A 25748-nucleotide genomic window follows, 5' to 3' on the forward strand; every position below is an offset into this window, starting at 1 on the left:
AAAGGCAGTAAGCCTAGTACTAGATGAATTATAATAATAATGCATATATTTGTAGACAGGCTAAGACATGGACCTTCATTATAAAAAGCGAACAGTAAGTGCAAATATTTAAAGTAAAAGAAAATATGATCAAACAACCACCAATCAACAAAAAGGTCAGAAATGCTGGATTTTACTGCTGGAATTTCCCAAGGAGTTAACTGGCAATAAATCAGTAATTCGATATTAAATATATGAAGGTCACTGCTAACTGCTAACTGTATTCTATGTTTGTCTAGACTTCCGCTTTGCCGACTATTTTATGCTAATACGACTTTAAAGGTTAAACTTGCTCACCTTTCGCCAATATCAAACACCAAAAAAGAAACATCCTAAAAAAGATTAAGATATGTTGTCTTATCTAAAATAAAGCGCTGTCATAAAGTCTTAATTAAAGCTTTCTCCGGGGTAAAAAACACCCTGATAAAACGCTTCCATGTTATATATTTGGTTGTTTAAACACAAGAAACTGCAGTCCCCTCACCACCATTGTGCAAACGTAGCAATGAAAGTACTTAAAGTTTGTTCCAATTAAAACATCAGATTGTTTGTAAGGCACCAGAAAGTTACTGTACACAACTTCACAGAGTCAGAGGAGTGAGAATTGACATGCTACATCATTGCAACCTGGGGCATGTTCATGATTACAACACTACAAAAAATACATGTCTTCCATTGCATGGCTGAAAAAATACAAGTTCCTCTTCTGAGTGTTGACTCGGAGCGCCCTCTGGTGGCCACGTCCTCTCAGTCCTCCAATAAAACGTCCTCCTGCATGCCCTCACACCTCATCACGTGGATCTGAATCAAAGTGCACTAAAAGTCTGTCCAACATGGCTCCGTTATTAAAAATAAAAAACGAACCACTGTCTGGATGTGTAGCTGGAATGATTTAAAAACTAAAGAGAGGGGGGGGGGGCTTCCCAGGAGTCTTAGAAACCTGATAGCGTTATCTCACAGGCTACACTTCGCACTGCTGTACCAACAGTCTGCTCTTTATCAGCTGTGCTTATAGAGTCAATAAAATCCAAAGACAGACAAACATGCTTTTGCGGCCGAGGTAATATAAAAGGATCAGAGGTCAGGGCAGAGGTCAGGAGCTGTAAAGCGTGTCACAGCGCGACACAGACACAGGGGTGTTTGAGGCACACTGGGAGGATGCCCTTGTTGATTTGGTGGAACTCCACCAGCTGCAGGAGGTCTATGAAGAGAGTCAGCCCGTCGTCCATGGTGAAGTACTTCCTGCCTCCCTCCTCGCACTGCAGATAATACAAAGACGGTTACAATAAAGTACATATTTGACACACTTTGTAATTGCAAATACAAATGTGTTTTATCTGTGGTGGAATGGAGTTTCTTTGAGGGGAACTCACAGGGATCACCAGGTAATGCTTGGTCTTCAGCTTGTAGCACAGCGAGAGGACGAAGCACTGGGCGTGCTGCTGGCTCTCGCGGATCAGGAACATCCTACACAGAAACACACGTGCAGAGAAACAGTTCAGATACTAACTTACTTTAAAGCACTGGTCAGGGTTTATTACGTACAACTAGAAAAGGTCACTCAGTGCAGTAAAGACATCAACCAGGCGTCTCCCTCTCCCCTCCCATTAAGGAATGACATCACATACTCTGTCCTAATGCACATTCTTAGTGAGTGCATAAGTGTGTTAACACAGAAGTACGCCAACACGGTACACTTCCCACCTTCACTTCACATGTCAATTAACGTACCACTGGACTTTTGTATAATGAAGCCACTGTTTATTTCATTTAGTTGATTGAGTAGTACAGTATGTAACGTGATCAAAAACATGTCAAGCTAACTTGCTAGCTAACAGCCAGGAACACCACTTCCTGTGAGGGCACAGCAGCTGCTGAGGATTCTAAACAGCGCTACTTGGTTGAAATTCAAACACTGTGCAAGTGTTAACCGTGTATGACATAATAGTATATTAAGTGACGTATCCAAATTCATATACAGCATCAATCTATTCTCCCTCCCAGCTCCCTTGTAATCAAACTGGATTTATTAATCTTGTAACATACCTCCATTCAGTGTTTCAGTTATAGTGTATTCTGCTGATATTCCTTTTGAACATGAGACCAAACTTTTGTACGGCTGTCACTATTTGAGCCACGACAGAGATGACCTGCAGCAGGGCCACTGCACAGCTCAGTGGATTAGCTGCAGCCTCAGTTAAGCCCAGTGTAAATCCCTGCTGTGGTGGGTACCGGTTTGAATCCTGCCTGAGATCAATGAAGCCTGTGAGTCTATTGAATCTTCAGCATGCAGCCATTCATCAGCACAAACAATGTAGGTCTGATCATTTATAGAATGTCATTAGTATTCCAAATAAACAACTAAATAAATAAACACCTGCAAACAGACAGACAGACCCAATCAAACACACCATCTCCCTACAGGCTTACGCTGGGCGGAGATCACATGAATTCAACTTGGGTTCTGGTTCCATAAGAGAGTGTTTGAGCCCACGCAGTGTTGAGTAAAAGGGTCTGCAGTCTCTCCACTCACCCGTCCACCAGGCCCTGCTTCTCTATCAGCCGCTGGGTCTCCTTTCTGGAGATGCCACCATGAAACCACGGCTGGGACTTATGGATGGCTGCAGACAGACATACAGACGGTAAACATCAGAGAAGTGTATTTCACATTCCACAGCGGTGATGTTTGTCCTCATGTGGACTCACAGGACGGTCTGGCGGCGGCGTTGGAGTTGGGCAGACTGCACCTCAGGGCTTCTCTCCTCTGCACCAGTGGAAGAAAAAAATCACAGTCAGATATTTGTGGATGTTTTCTACATCCTTACATTTTAGCTTTTTAAACAATCCTACATGATTTCATTCTCTATAATCAGTCAGTTGTTTGGTCCATAATAACATTTCAGAGAAAGGGGAAAATATTTTCCCAAAGCCCAGAATGACGTCTTCAAAAGTCTGTGTTGGTTTGTCCACAATCCAATATTTAAACACTATACTGTCATAGAAGAATCATGACACTATTTTGTATATTCGATAAATGTTGACTTTTTTTCTTTCTTTAAAAAATTCAAAGCCTGCAACAAAGAATCGGTCAGAAAGAGTCAGCCTGTGATCAATAATACCTGAGCACCATCTAGTACATGCCTCCTCTCAAAATATAGCAATATAGAACTGCAACCTCTGATATATTCCACCAGTTTTATCATATGGTGAACAATATGTTTATTGGAAGCAAGTTTACCATGTGATGCCTGCCAAGCTAACCAGGTTCAAACATAAGCATGTTCTTGTTTGACATGGCCAGATTTAAGTGCTGAGATTATAGTAGTACTTTGTTTGAAATATCTATGGTGTGCAACCTGTTTACACTTTGGGTATTAATCCTTTGAAACATAAATGAACCTTTAAGACTTAAGTGGATCTCGGCTGGACGGAGGTACAGCCATGCGTCATCACTTCCTCCATACCCGTGTTAATCACTGTTTGTATTGCTCCCGCTCAGCAGCCATGACCCTCCCCTCATGTCCTCACCCTCCAGGCTTGCCCCTCCTCCCTCTCTGCGCTCTGGGCCTCCGTTGGGTTCTCGATGACCCGCCCGCCGGCCTTGCCCGAGAAGTCCATGGCCACCAGGCTCGCCTCGGACTTTGACTGCTCACACAGAGAAGAGAAGAGAAATGTGAGACGACGCTACGCAATGATGTCTCCTCTTAATCACATCATGTCTGATGATCTCACTTTGGCGTCTGTGAGTTTGCTTCCTTCCAGGATTTTCGGGGCCGACTTGGATAACTGGTAGTTGCACTGAAGCTGCTTCCCATACTGCGCACACACAAAATAAAGGTTACTGCTATACTCAAGGATGATGTTCTCCCAAAGTGTTTCCCATATACTTGAGTGAATACAGTGTTGGAAGGAGGGAAAAGACAGGACACCTTGAAGAGTCTGAAAGCCGACGTCCAGCACGTTCGAGTCTGTTCGTTCTCAGCACACAGGATCTTCAGGTCCTGAGTGCGCACAGGGTTCTTGGAGGGCTGTACAGACACACACATAGTACACACAGCTCCTTTGAGATTTAGTTTTCACAATTGTCATTAAATGCTAAGTCCATCAGATAATTTAAATGTTGAACAGTTGATATTCTACATGCTTTATGAGAAATGCGACCAAGCAGAGGCAGATTTACTACATTTTCTTTATTGATCTTATTTTTATTATAATTTTTTGTATTTGTATGTTGTTATTTCTGTCTTGTTCTGCCTGTTCTTACTCAGCTGTTTTCTATTTCTTCTTTTGTCAGACATCTAAAATCCCATCTCTCTGAAGTGTTTACCTTGATGCAGAAGGTGAAGTCTGTAGGCGCTCCGTACAGTTTACGGCTGTTCACCACCGTGTACACGTTCAGATCGTCCAGATCAGCAACGTACTGAAGGTGGCGAGGCTCCTGGTTGATCAAAGTGTTATTCAAATGGAAATATGGTCTAGTACAATTCCCAAATCACAGGAAGCACAATATTTGATCATGTGTTAAAATACCACTTGAATGCAATACTGTCGAGATGCAAAGATATCCCGGCCTTTAAATAATATTCTACAAAACAGATGTGTTTGGCATAGACCACACCATAAGCAGTTTTAATGATGATGAGAATTATGATTTAAAAAAGATCAACCTCTTCAGTATGCTGACATTCAGCATACTGAAATTGCAATATCAGCCAAAATAAATGGAACAAGTTATTTTTTTATAATCTTAAGCGTAAATGAAGTTGCTGATAGAAGTGTTCCTCTCACATGATTTGTCCTTTGTTTATGATGAATGGCCGGGTTGTGTGTTTTCATAGATTATTTTATAAAAAAAGTGTCATTTATCCATTTAGTCTGCGCTTATTTATTCATTATGTTTGACTCTGACCTTGGAGGAGCCTTTGGTGGAGCAGTAGAGCCCGGAGCGGCGGAGGAAAAAGTAGACCTTCTTCCAGGCCTTACGACTGGGCTCTTTGACCTGCAGGAAGCCCTGAATCTCCGGACACGTCCCGGACTTCAGCAGGTTCTGAGGAACAAGGGATCAGAACAGTGAGCTGTCGTTGTTCTCAGGCTCCTAATGCACAAAGAATTATGTTTGAAAAAGGAAAATTGTGTTAATAAAAATGTATGAACACAATATTTTATGATATAGAAGAAAACTGTTGCAAAACAATTATTTCAAAATATATGCCCTTGATTTAGTTTTTTACATGAAAATAAATTATTTCCTAATTTTTGATCTTTGCAAGAGGACCTTGTTTTCAGTAAACGATAATATTTTTCCGATATGTGTGTAGGGAAACAAAATTGGCATGATAAACAGTTTGAACCCATCAAGGATTGAAACAGAAAATATATTGATAGTCATTTTTGGTTATTGATTTATTCTTCAAAAAATGGCCAAAAACGATCCGTTCCGAGCACAGAGAATGTTAGGATGTGTGGCTTTTTCGTTCTTTTATATCTCTCTAAACAGATATTTTTTAGTTAGACAAAACTCTGTTTTGCAATATTCTTATATTTTAAAGAAGAAAAGACTAATACAAAAAAAAAAAATTCTAGGCAGTGTTCTGTAAAATAAAATGAAGCTGAATACATATGCAGTTAAGTTATCATACTTTTAATGAATATGGCAATTTATAGAACTTAAAAATAGATATATTTGCTTTAACAGCCTTTGTGTCTAAATAAATATAATTAAAACAAACTTTAAGCAGACAGGTCCACTGATGATTACCAGTGTTTCAGCAGGTTTACCTGAATGAGCTCTGAGGACGTCATGTCCTTGGTGACATCAGCGCTGTCTGAGATCATAGTCTCTGGGAAGAAGAGCTGAGAAAGGAAGCAGAAGGATGTCATCATAAAACCCTCATTGAAAGACAAGGAAGCTGCAGGATGCAGATTAAACACATGCTCCTTGGTTGGAAACCTGATGAAACATCATTACATAGAGTTCGGACAAAGCCTTAACTAAATGATCAGCCATGCATTGTTAGCCACCTGTGCACAAAACCAACAGGCGTCACATTTCAAATGTGCTCGGAGGGAAACAAGAGGTCCCTTTGGTGTCTTTGTTTGCATACTGTATGCACCTGGATGTGTTCAAATGACTGTAGAGCTTTAAGAGGACATCATATGCTCATTTTCAGGTTATTCTTGTATGTTGTGCCTCTACTGGGACATGTCTCCATGCTTTAATGTTCAAAAAGCTCTTTATTTTTCTCATACTCTCTGTGCTGCAGCACCTCTTTTCACCCTCTGTCTGAAACCAGAGCCCAGTCTGCTCTGATTGCTTAGAGCAGGCTTGGTTGTGATTCGGCAACCGCTTAGAGATGTCCAGCTAGACTGGCAATCAATTGATAAATCAAGAAAATCAGCAGATAATTTAATATTAAAAATAGTTAACAAATAATGTACAGCTATGAATGACTTGTATCCTGTGTGCATGACGCAGTGGTGTGCATTGCTCCATGACACATGGTCACAGTGTAGGACACATTTTATGAGTGAAATGCAGTGAGTCCATGATTAAATGCACTTTAGTGCCTTCGGAGGCAGTGAGGCATACTCTAAAGAAACACCAGTGGGAGGATCATCAAAACCAGTTTTTCATTTCAAGCGTCACCTTTGTTTAAGAGCAGATCTGATGTCATGAAATACCTGAGGCATGGAGTAAGCCTGTCTGCGGCAGCACGCAACCCGCCAAGGACTTTGTTTTTTAGTAGTTATATAAAAGCAAGTGATGTAAATGTATTCCCTCTTGTTTGTTTTATTCTATTCTCAGAGTTGCATTGTTACATTTTGAGCTTTAAACAAAGGCTGTGTGCTGCTTACCACTGGCTTCCTGAAGAACTCGTACTTGGCGTAGTTCTTGCAGAAAACAAGCCTTGTGTCGCCTTTGAGAGACCAGGTGGCCTGAACCTCCACCACCACCTCGTGGTCCTCCAGGCATCTCTCTGAGTAGACAGGAGAACATTTCATAAGGCATTCTTTACCATTTAGGAGAGGAATAGTTCACCCCAAAAAAGTATAACTATATGTATATCAATTACTCACCCCATTTTACCTTTATTCTTTGAAGATAATTAAGTATTTCACACTCCCCACCTGCCTGAAACACATCCACTGGACTCTTTTTTTTTTACTTCCGTAACACAATGACATCACTTGGTAACACTCATTTTTGGGCATATGAGCATAATAGGGCCCCTTTAAAATCTCACTATTTAAACTGGTGTCAATTAATTACATTCATTATTTAAAAATAATTTGAAAAAGTACGGCATCTCTTATTAAACTGTCTTCAACACCAAAGTACAAAGCCGGTATAAAATAGTTTTATGTTTGTCTTTTTACTATTCTTTCTATTAGATTTATTTATTTATTTTTGTCAAAAGTATAAAGTAAGAGGAATTTGTATATATTATACATTAATAACTGACTGACTTGAGCCTGTGTCATTTCAGTATTGCCTGTATTTGTGAGTGTCACTATTTGTATTTGTCAAAATTACGTTAAAAAAAAAAACTCAATAAAGATATTGTCTTAAAATAATGAAATCATGTGTTCAGGAAGAACTGAAGACTTGGATTAAACTGCAAGAGTATTGTGAGATATGTTGTTTTGATGTTGTTGGGTTTCACCAACTTCAATTCATTACGTTTTTTTATTCTTCGCCAACCATGGAGGTTTGCAAGAACCTGTTATCTTACATTTTCTTAATGAATTCAAACTAACCCAGGGTGAGTAATTGGTATACAAATTGTCATTTTGTGGGTGAAGTATGCCTTTAAACATTATGTCTATCCTACAGCTCAGTCGTACCCAGGCCCAGCGTGGGATAGAGCTCCAGCAGAGCCCAGTTCTCCTGGTCGCTGCAGTGAGCCGTCTGCACCAACATGTGACACACCTCTCTGGCTGTCGCTGCTCGAGAAACCCACACCGACCTGCTGTGGCTGTCCTCCCCGTACACCTTCACCAACTGAGGGAGAGGAGGAAGACATATTCAGATCATTAGAGTAAAGGAAGCAATAACCCATCATTCAAGTTGCCATGCCAAGAAATACATTCATTGTAAGAGTAGGGGTGGGCCATATGAATACAAATCAATTATCAAAATATATTTTGACAAATACCTCGATATTGATATTGTGTCGATATTGTTTGCTTGACAATTGATGCTTTTGAAAAAATGATTACACAATGAGAATTTTGATAAATAATTAGATCTGAACAGCTAGATCATTCAGAAACAAATATGAACCAAAACATAGAATAATGCACTACGTTGTTGTTTCACTGCAGGTTCAGCCATTAAAACCAGGGAAAGACTTATTGCGATCTCTCATATCGACTTAGACAATATCTAGTTTCATATCACTTATTGGTCATCAACAAGAAAATCCAATATCACAAAATTATTGTTGTTTAGACGATATTCAAATAAACTGGTAATAGCTTTTCTATTCGAAGCAACTGTTGACCAACTATACCTATGAAATAAATGAGGTTTAACTTGATCCTTCTGACATATAGTAAAGTAGACTTCAAAAGATTCTAAATCTTCTTCAATTATATCACACTGGTCACTTAACAGCTAGTTTACATATGTAGAGGTCATCTGATGTATTAAAGTGTTTGAATTATTTGGATAAAGCAGAGTTATTCTTGATAACAGTGATAACACTTTTCACACCTGGCTTTGGCAATGCTTCAAAACATGAGACAGGAAGCCAAATGGGAAGCCAATAATCTGTCAACCGCACTGCAGAGGCAGATAGTCGCTGGCTCCGATAAGAGACAAGCCTGTCATCATTTTAGATAGAACTGTCATAAAGTTAACTGGAATTACATTACGAGCGGTACTAGGGGGGGGCCAACAGGGGCCAATGCCCTGTAACACTGAGCTTTGGAGGCACCCCTCCAGAGAAATGTTATGATAGTACAATGTGTGCATCGAAGACTAAGACTAAGAGAATTTGAGGAATCGCTTGTTTTTTTCCAATAAAGTAATTTAATAAATATGTAAATAATTATGTAACTAAAACAAACACCAATCATGGAATTGTATGTTTTTCTGTTGTGAGCCATGACTGGATGCAAAATGATGAAATCTTGATTACTGTCTTTGTCTCGGTGTAGTTGGTAGGGCTGCACAATTTGGGAAAACAAACTAATTGCGATTATTTTTGACTGATACTGAAATTGCGATATGTATTACAATTGTGCAGGGATCAACCATTTTGAATGATAATTCTCATTATGATTGAAAAATATATTAAAATGATCATGGTGTGATTTAAAAAAAGAAACAAGTGTCATACCTTCAGAATGGGATTTGTAGGCTAGCTCTCAGCAGCTCCAGAATATTGCAATTTGAATATTACACAAGCTGATGAAGCGATTTTGTTAAATATCGATTAACTGTGAAGCCCTAGTTGTTGGTATAGAAATATACCATAAACCTGCTTAAGAAAACCTTTTTTAAGTAATTTTCTCTGTTCCTAACTGTTTTTGTTCTGAGATGCTTTTTAAATAACTTATCTTTACCTGGATGGTTCAAGGTTCTTTATTTTGTCATACGAACATAGCTACAGTGTAGTTATGCCGATGGAATTCTTAGGTCAGAGGCTTCTCCAACAGAGCAACACAGATAAACAGAAAAATATAGTGCAAGTAAATAGTAATATAGTAAATACTATGGGTTCAGAACAGTCTCATTCACACACATGCACACAGAAGGATTCACACTTGTATTTCATGATCTGCAAAAGGATTCACACTTGTATTTCCGGATCCACACTTGTGTTTTTCAATGCACACACAAATGTGTTCCGTTTCATATACATGTAAATAAAATCCAAATACAGAAAAAAGTTTTATATGTATTTTTGATCCTCTATTTGTTTTCCGTTTAAATCCCCTGAACCTGCAAACACAAACCGCTTCCTGTGCACGGATCGCTGTGCATTCGTGTGTGGGTTTTTTGAGACTCCCCTGACGGTCAGCCGATTCGTACTTGTAATTGTTTCTATCTATAGCCAATCAGATGTCTCCTCAATTCTAAGCCAATCACATGAGCGCGCCCCCACAAGGGTAGATTTCTTGCGTTCATGACGTAGCGCTTCATATACGCATTTTGCGCAGTCCGGAGCTGACAGGTCCATGGAGCCTGCCTGCAGGCGCTAATCTCAGGACACCACCACTCTCAGTCCAGCGCCACTTTCCGAACAGGAAATGCACGCAAATACAAGCCTTTATATTATTAAGGTACAGCGCCACTTTCCGAACCATTGATGAGTGTGAGGAAAATAAAATAAGCTTATTTCCCAACATGTTGTCTGAGTCATCAGTTTCAAATGTGTTTCACATATCCCCCACTCTGGGTGAACCAGCTGCCTATGACCTATCGGTTGATAGCCAGCAGGGTTCGTTACAAAAGCCTGCGCATTTTAATCTATCGATTAATAAGCTGCAGAGCGCGGTAACTACACCAGCTGCCTCCAGTCTGTTGATTAGTAGGCAGCAGGGTTTGCTGCAGAGGCCTGGTGGTTATGACTTTTCGGTTATTAAACCACAGACCTCGCGGCATTCCTCTGTCCGAGATACGCCACCTACACACGGTCACAATAAGCCCATGAGTGCCGTTTTCACGCCTCATGTGGACACCACTGCACTCATCCCCTTAGCGTGTACACGCCTCATGATGACAGCCGGAGTGAAACGCAGCGTGTGGAGGCTTCCTCGCAGCCCTTTCGCCTTAAAGAGCCTGTGACACGAGTTTCCCCCATCATCCAAACCCATCAATTTGAGTACATATTGTCCCCTTGAAAACCGTTACTGAACTGATTTTGGATATTTGTACTTTGATAACCATTAATCTGCCTTCAATGTTGACAATTTTCTGGATCTTCTCGCGGATTCTTCAAGTCCCGCCAAATGATGGGTGACGTCATTGCGGGCACAGCGCTCCAGCTGCACCGTCCAGGATCCCAGCATCTGCATGTAAACGCACGATGGTGCACACAGCAGCAAGCTCAGACAGCGATGACAGGTTAATGTTGAACGTGTCTGAGAGCATATGAGGCTGAAGGATCGGTTTATGTTGTATCTGCTAGAAGTTTAGGAATGAGGTGCGTCAATATGGGCGTTCATACGGTCATGTAGCCAGTGGTGGACTGGGACTAAAAATCATCCCGGGACTCTCGACCGGCCCACTTCGGTACCGCTAGTAAATTGTCAACGGGGGGAGTGGGGGATGTCAGGGGCGGCGGGTGCTGTAGATAGTAAATGTAAATATGTAAATATTTGTGTCACTGCATCCTGGTAAAATACAAATATAATGTATAATGTCTGTGTCTTTGACATTAGCGCTGCTAGCCACCTGTGCCCTGTACTACGAAGCCAGTTCAACAGACCCTGGATATGTTTGAGTAACAAACAAACTAACAACAAACTAACAAACGAGATCTCGCTAAGCGGTCCTACGACGCTGGTTATCAACTCGGTAAATCAAGCCAGGGTTTCTCTCTCCAGCTGAGAGCGCGTTCACGTCTAAGACACGAGTGGATCTGACTTTAATTACATTTGTCTCGAGTGTTTCGTCAACATAATGTGTTAAATAATACTTCTGCATCCAGTCTGTGACACTGTGAGTGTTGCACGGCCAGATGAGGCTGGAGAAGCTGACTCAGATAAGGAAATATATGATATATTATGATATTATATGATCGATGATCTGATTGATGATGTGATATGAATGATAAGTGCGACACGTCGGCGTCTTCTCTGCATACGGCAATTTAAACTGTATTTTCTTTATCCTGTAATATGACTTGAGAGATTTAAACTCCGCACACTGAGTGGATCTCTTTTCTATAGACGCCGGAGGCGGACAGCGTCAGGTAAAAGAAGTTATTTAGCCTTCCCAAACCTGAGCCTCACGCGCCGCCTATGGGGGATGTGCTAGTTACTTATCCGACCGGCCCACTTCGGTACCGGCCCATCGGGATTCGTCCCGATGGCCAGTCCGCCACTGCACCCAGCCCACGTAAACTGTCAACAGGGGGAGCCTCGCTGCGGGGAAACGGTGGACCTAGTGTCCCGATCGGAGTGGGAATAATAATAATAATCCGTGCATTTTATCCATTAATTTCCCCAACATTGTGGTAAAAAAACCACACGTTTAATCCATGTTGTTGGTGTACTACAACTACAAAAAGCATCGGTTTGTTTTCTCATCAGGAAATGCAGACCGGCTCAAACAAACGATTTTTAATCATCATCCTCACTCATCATTTAATGTATCATATGTTCGCCGAATTGACATGAAAGCACTAATAAATGTAGTTTCATCCACTTGAGTTTACAACCACAAAAATAATCGATTTGTTTTTACATCACATCCGACGGGAGGAAATTCAGCAGCTCTCACTCCCGATTTTTAATCCTAATGTAATCATCATCTTCACCACGATCATTTATGTTTATGTCGCCGAATTGACATGAAAGCACTGACAAATATGAATATACTGTAGTCAACTTCATTAAAACGTTATTAACGTGCCTAATCTCAGTAATTCACCATTTCTACGCATGACAACACACTTTGTCCGTGTTTGGCTCTCGAAGCGTTCCCACATTGACGTCACTTCCGGCTTCCCCCAAAACTTCAAAATCAGTCGAAGGAATTTCCCCGCGATGTTCGAAAATATTGATATTTAACGGAACGGTATCGCTTTTTCTTTTTTAAACTGACGGTTCGAGATTACTAGTAGCCCAATATTTCATTGCACAACAGTTGTTGGGATGCTGTCACAGGCTCTTTAAGGGCAGTCGCGGTGAGGGCAATGGCGTGGCTCGTCACCATGGCGACCATTACGGCACATCACAGAGAAACCAGAACGGGGGAAGGAGCAGTATTCCAGGCTGAGTGTCCCCAGCGGCAGCGCCCGCAGCGCCACGGCGTCGGGGCTCGCTGCAGAATTCTGCTGGTTTTAACCCATCGGTTAATAAACTGCAGAGCTCGCTAAGTAAGCCGGCTGCCACTAATCTGTTGATTAAGTAGACAGCAGGGCTCGCTGCAGAAGCCTGCCGGTTTTAACCCCTGTTAATAACCTGCAGAGATCGCAGCATTCCTCTGTCCGAGATACGCCTCGTACACACGGCCTTAATAAACCCATGAGCGCCGTTATAACGCTTCATGTGGGCAGCACTGCACACACCTCCATCCATCCCCTGAGCGTGTACGCGCCTCATGATGAGTCGGAGTGAGACGCAGCGTTTGGAGGCCCCTGCGCAGCCCTTTCGGTCTGCAGGGGCTCTGGCGTGGCTCATCACCATGACGACCAAAAACACATCTCCAGCACGTGCGCCCGCTCTCAGAGGTTTTCTCAGAGTGGCAGCGCGTGGGTCTGATGGACAGATGGATGAGCAGGCTGATCAGCAGAGGATACGTCCTGCAGTTCGCCTCTCCCTTCGCCTTTCTGGCTCCTCGCATTTTTGTGTAGAGAAGGCTGGAGCCACTACACAGAGGAGGGATGAGAGGGTGGTTTCCTCTGGACGACCTGCTATTTGCTGGCTCGCTCCAGGGAGGAAGTCGCTTTACAGACGGTACATCTCGTATCGCATCTGTCAAAGCCTGGGTTTCATAATAAATTGGAAGAAGAGCTGTCCTCTTCCCTCTCAGACAAACGTTTATCTGGAGTGGAATTAAACTCAGCCAGCAGCAGAGCGCGGCTCTCGCGGTTTGTGCACTATAGAGAGCGCTCGATCGGGCAACCTCGGTCTGCACAACGGCTGTCACACTGGCTGTGTGAGGCTGTGTCGCAAGCATATGTCTCCTCTGGGGTGGAGCCCCGGGAGAACATTAATGCGCACTCCACCAGAGGAATTTCCTCCTCCACGGCTTTGCACGGAGGAATGTCAGTGGAAGATATTTGCACTGCTGCATCTTGGTCTTCCCCCTGTTCATTTATTCATTTTTATTTGAGGGATGTCTCCCTTTCCTCTCTGACACACCCTGTACTGGGTGTCCTGTCGGAGTGAGTGACGTCAGGGAGCCAGCTGTGCGCCTCTCGGCACGCAGAGAGCGGTCCTTTTTCCCTCTTATAGGAGGGATGTTCCTTTTTCCTCTGACACTTTGTACGGAGTGTCTGGTCAGAGTGAGTGACGTCAGGGATCCAGCTGTGCGCTCTCCTACCTGTCTGACACGCAGAGAGCTGCTGTTCCCCCTCTATGATCGCTGGGCAAGGTGGGACGTTCGTCTCTACTTTCTCACAGCGGCCAGTATGTATTGTTCCCAGCCTTCACCCCGTCGGGAAGATAGGCATGTTTTGCTATGTTCCAGGGACGGTGATGCGCCATTACGCATGGCACAACAGGCAGGGGGTGTTATTGAGCAGGTGTGTCTGTGCTTCTAGTGCCGGGCGGACCCAGTGGGGCGCAGACTACATCATGCTTCGCCCTTAACCCAATAGCGATAGCCTTAGAGGGCGAAGCCATATACGAAATAGAACTGAGGTTACCTACTGTATGAGTAAATGGCGCAGCCCTCTAAGTGCGGGGCCCCACGAATAGCTGAAGAAAAGTTATTTTGTATGGGAGTGCCGGGCCCCCTTCCTATTTATACCGGAAGGGAGCCCAAGGGTGGGGCACACCTAGCGGGTGGGCGTGGACTACAAGTGTTTCAGTGCTGCGCAGCGGCGCAGAGGGACAACCCAATAGCGATATCCTTAGAGGGCTGCGCCATTTACTCATAGAAGCTGGGTTACAGTAGGTAACCTCAGTTACCGGCTGACAACGAGCCAAGTCAGAAACCACCGGTGTGTAACCGAAACTACGGTTTTGGTGCCGAGATACCGTTAGTACAAAGGTTACAAACGCGAGTGAAGTATAACCAGACGCGAGAGAGATCAAATCAGCTGCTGAGTCTGACGGAGGCCCAATCCCAAACCACTCCCTCGACCCTACCCCTCCGTGACGGAGTGAACTCCGTCTGTAGCTATGGTCTGTAGCCACACTCGCAGCTCAACGAGGCTCCCTCCTGTCAGATGGAGAGAGTAAATACCATAGGTAAATACAGAAGCAAGCTTTGGGACGGCCTCCCCTCTCTCCGGCAGAAACAGGAAATGCTGTACTGTAACTGTATGAAACAACGGTTTCAAATCAGCATCTCTTTGACAAAAAATGTAAATTAATAACTCAAATAAAACTCCAAACATCTTTCATTGTGTTACTTTTTTGTAAAGCTCTTTTAGTTTTACACCTGATGTTTATAAGCTTCTTAGTGTTTGCAACAGTCTGTAAATATACACAACTTTATAATAAAATGCACACATTTACCTTTTTCTAGACTAAACACAGGTATGATCCCAAGTTAAAACGTAAGAGGCTGAGGTTGTTAACATCGCAGTTTATCAGTGGATGTTTGCTGGAATTACTTGTTAACAGCTTGTTTCCTGACGGACACACACAGCGTTGAGACCGGTCAGGTAGAGACCGGTCTCAAGTCAGCACCGTTGCAGACTCGCTGTTTGAGTGCTTGATAGCCCACTCCCCCGCCACACTCGTTGCTTTGGAACAGCCCTTAATATGGCGGACCCTCCCCGTGAACGCGCAAACGGAGGGGTAGGGGTAGGGTGTAGGGGGTGGTTTGGGAATGGGCCGGAGACTCGCAGCTCTGCATAATCACCTGATGCGCCGCCCTCTGTTTAGCGAGCTGACCAGACAGTGCAAAATGCGTATGAAGTGTCATGAACCCAAGAAATCATACCCTCGTGGGGGCGCGCTCATGTGATTGGCTTAGAATGGAGGAGACATCTGATTGGCTATAGATAGAAAAAATTACAAGTACGAATCGGCTGACGATCAGGGGAGTCTCAAAAAACCCACACACGAATGCACAGCGATCCGTGCACAGAAAGCGGTTTGTGTTTGCCGGTTCAGAGGTTTGAAACGGAAAACAAATATGTGAGGATCAAAAATACATATGTAAAACTTTTTTCTGTATTTGGATTTTATTTACATGTATATGAAACGGAACACATTTGTGTGTGCATTGAAAAACACAAGTGTGGATCCGAAAACACAAGTTTGAATCCTTTTGCGGATCATGAAATACAAGTGTGAATCCTTCTGTGTGCATGTGTGTATTATGAGACTGTTCTGAACCCATAAAATACAAAATAAAAATAGTTTAAAAAAGTGAAATAGTGCAATAAGAGTCTATGCAAGTTATTGGAATGATATATTAGATAAATAGATACATAATTACTAAGTAGCAGATGAATGTTATGGATGTTGTTTCAGCAGTTCAGGTGTTTAACAGTCTTATGGCCTGTGCGATGAAACTGTCTCGGAATCTGGTGGTTTTAGTCCGGATGCTGCGGTAACGCCTGTCAGACGGCAGCAGACAGAACAGTTTGTGGCTGGGGTGATGGGGGGTCTTTTATAATCCTGAGGGCTTTCTTCCTGAGCCGCTGGGAGTAAAGGTCCTCCATGGATGGCAGCTCCGTCCTGGTGATGTTCTCTGCAGTTTTCACCACCCTCTGTAAAGCCTTACGATTGAGGGCGGTGCAGCTGCCGTACCAGGCCGTGATGCAGCCAGTCAGGATGCCCTCTATGGTGCACCTGTAGAAGTTGCAGAGTATCCTGGAGTCCACATTGAACCTCCTCAGCCTGCGGAGGAAGAAGAGCCACTGTAAAGCTTTTCTGGTGATGGTGTGAAGAGTCCATGTCAGGTCCTCAGTGATGTGGGCACCGAGGAACCTGAAGCTGCTGATTCTCTCCACAGTAGTCCCATTGATGGCGATGGGGGCGTGTCCCTCTCTCTGCTGCTTCCTGTAATCCCCAATCAGCTCCTTGGTTTTGCTGACGTTGAGATGGAGGTTGTTATCCTGGCACCAAGATGTCAGGTTTCCGACCTCCTCTCTGTACGCCGTCTCGTCGCCGTCGGTGATCTGGCCGATGACGGTCGTGTCATCAGCAAACTTCACGATGGTGTTGGAGCTGTGTGTGGCCACGTAGTCGTGAGTGAACAGGGAGGAGAGGGCTGAGCACACAGCCTAGAGGGGCTCCGGTGTTGAGGATCAGGGTGGAGGATGTGATGTTTGCCACCCGCACTGCCTGGGGTCTGCCCGTCAGGAAGTTCAGGATCCAGTCACAGAGGGCGCTGTTGAGCCCGAGGTCTCTGAGCTTGATGACCAGCTTGGAGGGCACAATGGTATTGAAGGCTGAACTGTAATCAATGAACAGCATTCTCACATATGTGTTCCTCTGGTCCAGGTGTGAGAGAACAGTGTGGATGCTGAGGGCTATGGCGTCGTCTGTGGACTTGTTTGCTATGTAGGCAAACTGCAGGGGGTCCAGAGAGTCAGGGAGGGAGGAGGTGATGAAGGTTTTGATTAACCGCTCAAAGCACTTCATGATGATGGAGGTGAGGGCTACTGGGCGATAGTCATTGAGGCTGGTGATTGTTGTCTTTTTGGGGACAGGAACGATGGTGGAGTGTTTCAAACATGTGGGGACTACAGACTGCATCTAATCTAAGCTATAAAAAGGGACATTCTTAGAAGAGCTCATAACTCTAAGAACTGTCCCTTCCAGATGATAGGAGCAGCCATGCTTGCTGATTGCCTGTGTTTATGCTGCTGGAGTGAAATGGGTGCAGGTTATTCGTGGGTCAGGATGTTCCTCAGAGCGTGCTGCTGTCTGACACAACGTCTGGATCCTGCAAGCCTTAGGAAAACAAACCTGCCCGACCAGAAACCTGCGGCTGTAGATCAGTAAGTCCTGACTGGTTGTGTGAGTGCCGACGTCAGGACTGATAATGGCTGAGTATCAACCGGAGGATTACAGGGGAGGAACATTCCTTCAGTTCAATATCCGGTCGGTCGACTTTGACTCCACAGGGGGTTTTATTAAAAAGCAGAACATATGTTCCTTTTTAGTCAGAACAGTTTCTTTGCTTCATACATAGAAAGCTGAATGAGACAACAGTGGAGATCTTCATATATTCAAAACGTACTCAGACAGTAGCATTTTATGTTGTGCATCAAATCTGAGATGCTGCATTGCTGCTGATCCCTCCCAAACTGATTTTGTATGTCAGAGAGCATAGTGAGCTATAATCACATTTTATTTTTGTACAACAAGAGTAGAGAAACAATTTAATTAATAAAATGTTTATTGATTGAACAATTGCTTCGGTGGTGAAAATACAGTTTTAACTAGAAGCTTCAGAAAGAGCTGATATTCAATGAAAGAGGTTCATTACATTGACAAAATGATATGAACACCTAAACGTCCAGAGCTTGAGGAAGGAAGTCACTTTTGTGCATGTTCTCATGCTCCAAAGCCACATAAATAAATACGTTTTGTAAGCCAGGAGGCAATGCGATGGACGTGAATGTATTTAATATGTGCCCAGTAGGTAACTTTATTAATTCAAATTAAGCATGATTATTAAATGTTTGTTCATTTCTTTACCACGGAGAAAATAAAAGCAAGATTACAGCTGAGAATATACATTTTAAATATTTATTTCACTAAATGATTGTTGTTTTTTTAAAATCTTTATTATTATCATTATTTCACATTTTATTTCATTCATTAGTGTTACCTGAGGTGTAATATTTGCAGTGCACTGCTCATGTTTATGTCATTCTTAAATGAAGTCTTATTGTGTAAGCATCTTCTTGTATCCTTTGTATTATGTCGGGGAATTTTAATAATATAAGCGCCATTAAACAATACACTTATATTATACAGGGGCATATGAGCGTGATTAAAGTAACACAACAATATATAAAGGTCGATGTTTTTTCTTCCATTTCTGTTTGTGACACACAGGAGACAGTGTGGCACGCCACTGTCATTAGACATGTCTATTCTGGCAGTGCATGTTTGTCAAAATAAGACAGCGCAGTCATGGCAACACGGTCGTCCTGTCAGTCACAATCATAACCGAACTTCATCTGAACTATTAGAAGGCAAGTTCAGACACATTAAAGGGATCCAGCTGCCAGAGCCTACAGGCAGGTGTGATGGGGTTAACACTGTAGCTGTGAGTTGTCCAAACAAATATATGTGAGAGGATCAAACCTGACTAGTGCTGCGTACCTGGACTCACATTCAGGTTCAGGTCCGGACTCAAGTCCAGAGGTTCAGGTTCAGGTCCGGACTTATAAGTCCTGACCTGAACCCATGGCTTGTGTCATGTTGTGTGAGTAACTAAAGTGAACTTATTGTGAGCTAATTATCAATTGAAAATTAACTCATAATCAACTCAAATTCAAACTCATCAGGTTTATTGTGCTCCAACTTGTGTCTACATTTCTCTACAAAGTACAAATGTAAAAAAAAAACTTTTTGCCACTTACAGCAACTACAGTGAACTACTACAAAGTTCAAACATTTACTTCATTGACCAAACTAAAGTAACCAAACAGTCCCTGAGCTGACTGAGCCTAAATCCCTAAAACGTTGCTGAAAGGTAGAGTGTAGAGTAGACTATACGCATTACACTGTTACACACCTATTATACAGTATAGGCTACATTGTACTGTCTGTACACCATGTATTTTCTACAACTCTACATGTGTACATTATACAGTACATACATAGTGATGTACATACTGTTAGAAATTAAAATCAATGTTGATATGGTGTAATTTTGAATTAAATACACTATTTAATTTAAATCAGTTTTATTCTGAAAAAACCGGAAGTTCACATTATTAACTTAATACTTTTATTCTGACGCTTTTTTATTTATTGACGCTGAATAACGTTTATCAGGGAATGTTTAAATAACCACAGACACCAGAATATACGTAAATGCTAGTTTTTTTGCGAGTCCAAGTACCGGTTCCCGACGTTCCGGTTTTAACCGGACTTGAACCGAAACTTTTTACAAGTCCAGTACCGGTTCGGCGTACCGGTACGCAGCACTAAACCTGACGTTATCTTATTTTCTTAACATCCATTCATTGCATGAAAACCTTTGAATCTTTCAAAAACAGCTCACAAATATATAGTAAAAAAAAAAAGGGATCAGCATTTCCCTCAAACAGCTGGTCACTTTAAGTCAAACCAATAAATAGTAGCCCACATAAGTAATGGAAGCAAAGGAGCAATACTTTAAAACATCAGAAGAGGTAGTGACTTGCTGGCTAGATATTGGAGTCAAATAAAAGAAACACGCACAGATGTTATAAGCTAACTCTGCGACAGCTGGCCAACTTTCAACAACACTCCGGTCCCAGATGTGTACATCACTTTTTACTGTGTGTCACCGCAGGGTGATTTGATCTTCTTGCAGCGTTTTGTATTTGCAACGTCTCGTTTATGTAGGCTATTTAGACACCTTAATCCTGAGTCACACTTCAGTGTGTGAAAATATGAAACCATTAAAAGATGCAAAAGACTTGCTTACCAGCTAGGCTTTTAACTTACATGTTTGTTACTGGACAGTTGTGGAAGGGAATTATTGAGCACTGGAGACTTGGAGGGGCTGCACAGCTCTGGAAAGGGGTTGGGTATCGAGGAAGAGAAGTGCTCTACGCCTTTGGCCCTGGAAACAAAGTTAAAAATAACACAGAAAAGGTCAGGAGCAGCCAAGATAAATTGCAAAGAAAATTATTTTACCATACAGTCACATGCTATACAGTACAAGTGGTGGTGGTGTTTATTGTTGACAAATCCCATGAGGAGACCAAAACAATATCTACTGACAAGTGTTTTATCAATGAGAAACACCATATGAGTCCATGAACACACTGTAATTTATTAAACCAACGCTGAAAATATTGATGATTGTACCTTTACAGATTAATGTCTTCAGGAGGAACTAATGCGATGGGGTGATCAACTCAGCAAGTGTCAAGAGACAGGCTTACACATGTTTGATTTGGTCCTTTGTTTTGATTTATTTTTTTACAATAAGAAAAAACTAAATAATGTCAGCCTCTTCAAGGTATATGTGTGTTTCAAAATCAAATGCTTGCACTTGTCCACATAAGAGATCTTTTGTGTATTTGGACTTCAGACAGAGAGTAACAACACTTCCCTATCTTGGCTGAATACAGCATTTGGTTATATTGTCAGAGAACAAGCCAGTCACTAGATAATACGGTGTAACAAGCTATTATGTAAAGACACAGGGAAGTGAAACAGAAACAAATCTTTTATCAGTCACAAAAAGTGTAGAACAAAGGCACATTTAAGCATGTGTACTAACACTAGTGGAAGTATTTCCTTGAAATGCCAATATTGAAAAAAAAAGATGTTCCTCCTTCCAATGCTTTTCCATATGCCTAGCCCCGATACTCTTCCTTGAGTTGTCTTACCAGAAAATGCTGTACACGTCAGAGGACTTTTGGCCTGAAGTTGAGTCACATACTTGGGTCAATACGCAAGTTCAGAAGACTATTGACTCACTTTCTGCATGCACGTTAATATTGACTAACCAGTGAGTAATGCGTTCTGCCTGTGTGCACTGCTGCTGGTTGTACCTGATTACAGTGATCAGGATGGGTTGGGAGCGCCGTATGGAAGGAGACTCAGGTACCAGAGGAGCCAGGGTCAGGGTGGAGCTCCCCAGTAACGTTTCTGCTCCATCGGACATGTCCTTCATCTCCGAGCCCTCAAACACCTCTGTCCAGGGACCTGCCACTTCCATCATGTTACCTGAGGGAAGGAAGAGTCATATTATTAGACCTATGATATTCTAACAAAAGCAACCTATTATAAGTATTGAAACTAAGAATATTTTTAGGAGTTTTAGGAAAATATATAACATTTTATGCAATGTATTCTTTTGTCTTTGTGGCCTTCCATGTTTACTTGATACTCAGCTAGGGCTGCACGATTTGGAAAAATAACTTATTACCACTATTTTCACTGATTTTGCGATTGTGATATAATTAATAGCCCCCATTGAAAAATATATATAATTATTATGGTGTAATTCCTTTGAGAGGATCTGTCCCAAACAACTATGTTTTGTTAAGTCTACAGAATATGATTTGAATATCCTTGCAGCACCATATTACTTGATTACAAATTTTATTTTAAAGAGGCCCAATTATGCATATTTTATTTTTCCCTTTCCTGTAGTATTTTATAAATGTTTTTTGTGCATGTAAATGGTCTGTGAAGGCTTAAATCCCCAATTTCCTCTCCAGAGGGAGTTTCTTTCCCACATACTCCCCTCTTTCCTGAAACGCCTCCATTGTAATCCTTTGTTTACTTCAGTAACATAGTGACATCGCTACATAACACTTGCTATTCTATTGGCTAGTGCACCAACACATTGTACGTGATATACTAAGGTGCAGAACATCTCTAAGCGATGGAACAATCACAACAGAGCCGGCCAGCTAACCAATCAGAGCAGACTTTGGTTTCAGACAGAGGGTGAAAAGAGGTGGAGTGTGAGAAAGATAAAGAGCTTTGTAAATAACCCAATTTGTGTTCTGTGAGACTGAAGGGGATGTTGCATTGTTTTTGTTGCTTTCGTTGCAGTTTTATATACGTCTTAAATGTAATTTAGGTTAAATTCCTGTTTTATTTAGATACTTTTATTTTGAAGGCGAGTTTACATTGTTGACAGGAAGTTGTTGTTGCTATAGAAACAACGTGAAGAAAAGAAAAGTATCTTCTATATATAACGACGGAGAAAGAAAATAATAAAGTGTATGGTTAAATGTTAGCACCTCCCCGAAGAGGCACAAGCTCTTACGTTGACTCTGGAGTTTCAATACACATCTAAATCATCAGTAAAGTCTACGACCATATTTCGGAGGGATATGCTACAAGCTTTTTGAACATTAAAGCATGGAGACATGTCACAGTAAAGGCATATGAGCATAACAGGACCCCATCAACACATATCTAGCATTCAAAATATTCGAATTTTGCAGAAATGTATATTAAGATTTCGATACCATTTTTTAAAAATGTGCAGCCCTTCTCCCAGGGTATGTCATTAGATCATGTGACTGCAGCATGTGTTTTTCTAAGATAAGGATTTCTAAGAGCACTGCAATATGTGAGAGAACGCAAGTTGTATGAGAGATGTAATAAAGCTGATCAAGCTTATAGTTAGGGCTGATTAGATTCAGCCCCTAGTTTTGCTGATATAGGCTTAGTTTGTCGGGGGACATCTTACTTCTTCCTTCTCTCTGTCTATACCTGTGTACTCTCATGTTCCGATTAACCCAGCTTCCCCAAATGTCTTTCTTTTTGGTGTCTATATACGCCGGGATCCGGAGTCATGGATGATCCTGCGGTCCTGTGTCCTGGATCGCGAGCCCTGGATCGCGAGTCGTAGCTGTGGTCCTGGATCATAGGTCCTGGATGGATATCCTCGTGGATTCATCTTCCTATTATACACACATGCATTTCCAAACATTTGGACTACCTATGTTGCTAATGCATTATCTTTTCAATTTGCACACGGCATCTATTGCACGTCTGTCCGTCCTGGGAGAGGGATCCCTCCTCTGTTGCTCTCCCTGAGGTTTCTCCCATTTTTCCCTTTAAACTGTGGGTTTTCTCCGGAAGTTTTTCCTTGTACGATGTGAGGGTCTAAGGACAGAAGGTGTCGTATTGTCATACTAATATTCTGTACAAACTGTGAAGTCCACTGAGACAAATGTAACATTTGTGATATTGGGCTATATAAATAAACATTGATTGATTAATTGAGATGTATTATTAAATTGCATGTAATATCAGCTCTAAACTTAATAAATCCACACCCATAACATATTAATTTGCACGAGAGGTTTGTCAGACAACAACACCTTAGTGATCGTCATAGTTAAATCCAATTTACATACTTTCTCATTAATCATTTTGTATGTGTAAGACTTGTTATGTCATGTTGAAACCTTGTCAGTCTGTGAATTTCCCATGCTACAGTGACAAATCAAATGTTCACACTATTAACTTGAATTTCAACTGCATTTGCTGTGCGATAGCTGATAACTTATAGCAATGTAAACAAACCATTAATGGCTTTTAGACAAGAACAAAGTTTGAGAAAAATTAACGAAAGGTGACATTATTCAAGGCGTGTGTGTGTGTGTGTGTGTGTGTGTGTGTGTGTGTGTGTGTGTGTGTGTGTGTGTGTGTGTGTGTGTGTGTGTGTGTGTGTGTGTGTGTGTGTGTGTGTGTGTGTGTGTGTGTGTGTGTGTGTGTGTGTGTGTGTGTGTGTGTGTGTGTGTGTGTGTGTGTGTGTGTGTGTGTGTGTGTGTGTGTGTGTGTGTGCGTAAATTCAGGTTTGTAATATTTCTCTGGCTCTGCGCCACCAAAGTCTATTTTCAGTAACGATAGTGTGACTCAACGGTGTTATTTTTAATCGTAGCATTGTCTGTTCATGTGATCAGTCATTTTATCATTGACTAATTGTTGTTGTCACGAAAAGCCATCTCTAGGTGTGCAGTTTGACTGAGGCAGCACCAACATAAATTCTACAGATGGCCAGTCCGTCCCTGGAAAATGTCTATGCACACGTTATTATTAATAATAGTAATACAAATAACAGTGTTTCCAAAACATCGACATAAAAACCCCACAGATCCTCAACTCCGGTGTGTCTCACTCATTAAGGCGAGACACGGCAGGCAAAAACATCGTTTTTCATGCACTGGTCAATTTTGATATGTTGTGCTATTTTGATTCCATAACATGTTTTCTTTCAGGCTTTTGGAAGGAAAATGTACAAAATATACATTTAGGTGTTTATTTTACTAGGCTATAGTTTGTCTATTTGCGGTGCCCCTACAAATAGAATCAAATTATGTGGAAAACACTGGATAATAATACTTTTTTCATTTTTAATTATTTATCTTTTATTTATTTTTACTCATCCCGCGACCCCCCCTCGGGAACCCCTGGGCTAAATTGTCACATAGTACAAACAAATCATCAAATCATTACAGTCTAGATAGAAGCTTGTATCACTGAATATTTGTATATGTATTTATTTATATATGTACTCTATTTAATTTCAATGAATAACCTAAATTGCTGACAATACATGTTAGTATAAAATGTTGTTATTTGACTACAGCTAATTGAGTGACTAACAGACCTTGTGAACTGAAATAACGAGAGTTAAATACAAGTCCACAGAACACTAAGAGCTTATCATGTTATGTAATAATAAATTAATGTTATTTCTCTGGAACATGTGTCTCTTATTTATCTGTAAACGGAGGGTGGAAAGAACTAACTACTGGTAGTTCTAAAAGCCTAAACTCTTTTCTAGGCTAACACAGGTGTTGTCACACAGCGCCAAAACCTAATACTGAAACTGAAGAAAATGACCTTTTCTCATTAAAATTCCTTTGGGATAAAAACAATTTAATTAAAATGACACCGAGATAAAGAACAATACGGTTAACTTCGGCTACAACATCTATTTGAATAAACGTTATATTTTAGGTTAAAACCAGCCTGCACCTGTGTGGGCTAGCTTGTTAGCACAATGCAACACTTACCTGTAGACTGTGCGTTGTCAGGCGGCAGGTGTTCAGCTGTCCGCCATTGCATTAATGCCAAAAACGTGATGCAGGACGTTGTGTCTGTTCTTACGTGTGGCACACAGAAACAGGATGCCGCGCCACTACTAAAGTGCCAACAACATTATCTGAGTGTAGAGGCGGAGGGAGGGCGGAGTC

At 41.8% G+C, this 25748-nt stretch overlaps 1 protein-coding gene across 1 annotated transcript; it reads right to left on the reverse strand.

Moving 5' to 3' along the window:
* grb7 (growth factor receptor bound protein 7) lies at positions 1 to 25748 on the reverse strand. The gene is made up of 15 exons (XM_034107636.2): positions 25569 to 25748; positions 21573 to 21747; positions 20515 to 20632; positions 7885 to 8041; positions 6895 to 7016; positions 5818 to 5892; positions 4949 to 5086; positions 4367 to 4477; positions 3969 to 4067; positions 3772 to 3855; positions 3568 to 3684; positions 2746 to 2803; positions 2573 to 2660; positions 1413 to 1506; positions 1 to 1298 (listed from the first exon to the last, which is right to left on the reverse strand). Exons 1-15 carry the CDS (start codon positions 25618 to 25620, stop codon positions 1152 to 1154), a joined length of 1635 nt encoding a protein of 544 aa, XP_033963527.1. The 5' UTR covers positions 25621 to 25748; the 3' UTR covers positions 1 to 1151.

The sequence above is a fragment of the Pseudochaenichthys georgianus genome, chromosome 19, assembly GCF_902827115.2.
Source record: "Pseudochaenichthys georgianus chromosome 19, fPseGeo1.2, whole genome shotgun sequence".
Lineage (NCBI taxonomy): Eukaryota > Metazoa > Chordata > Actinopteri > Perciformes > Channichthyidae > Pseudochaenichthys > Pseudochaenichthys georgianus.

Bases quoted from the DNA above. Each gene is read 5' to 3' on its own strand.
- grb7 (XM_034107636.2), bottom strand. From the start codon at position 25,620: ATGCAATGGCGGACAGCTGAACACCTGCCGCCTGACAACGCACAGTCT. The intron at 3,856-3,968 runs GTGTCCTGTCTT...GTGTGTGCGCAG, and splicing joins CGGCTTTCAGACTCTTCAAG to TATGGGAAGCAGCTTCAGTG. The intron at 1,507-2,572 runs GTGAGTGGAGAG...GTTTCTGTGTAG, and splicing joins AAGCAGGGCCTGGTGGACGG to GATGTTCCTGATCCGCGAGA.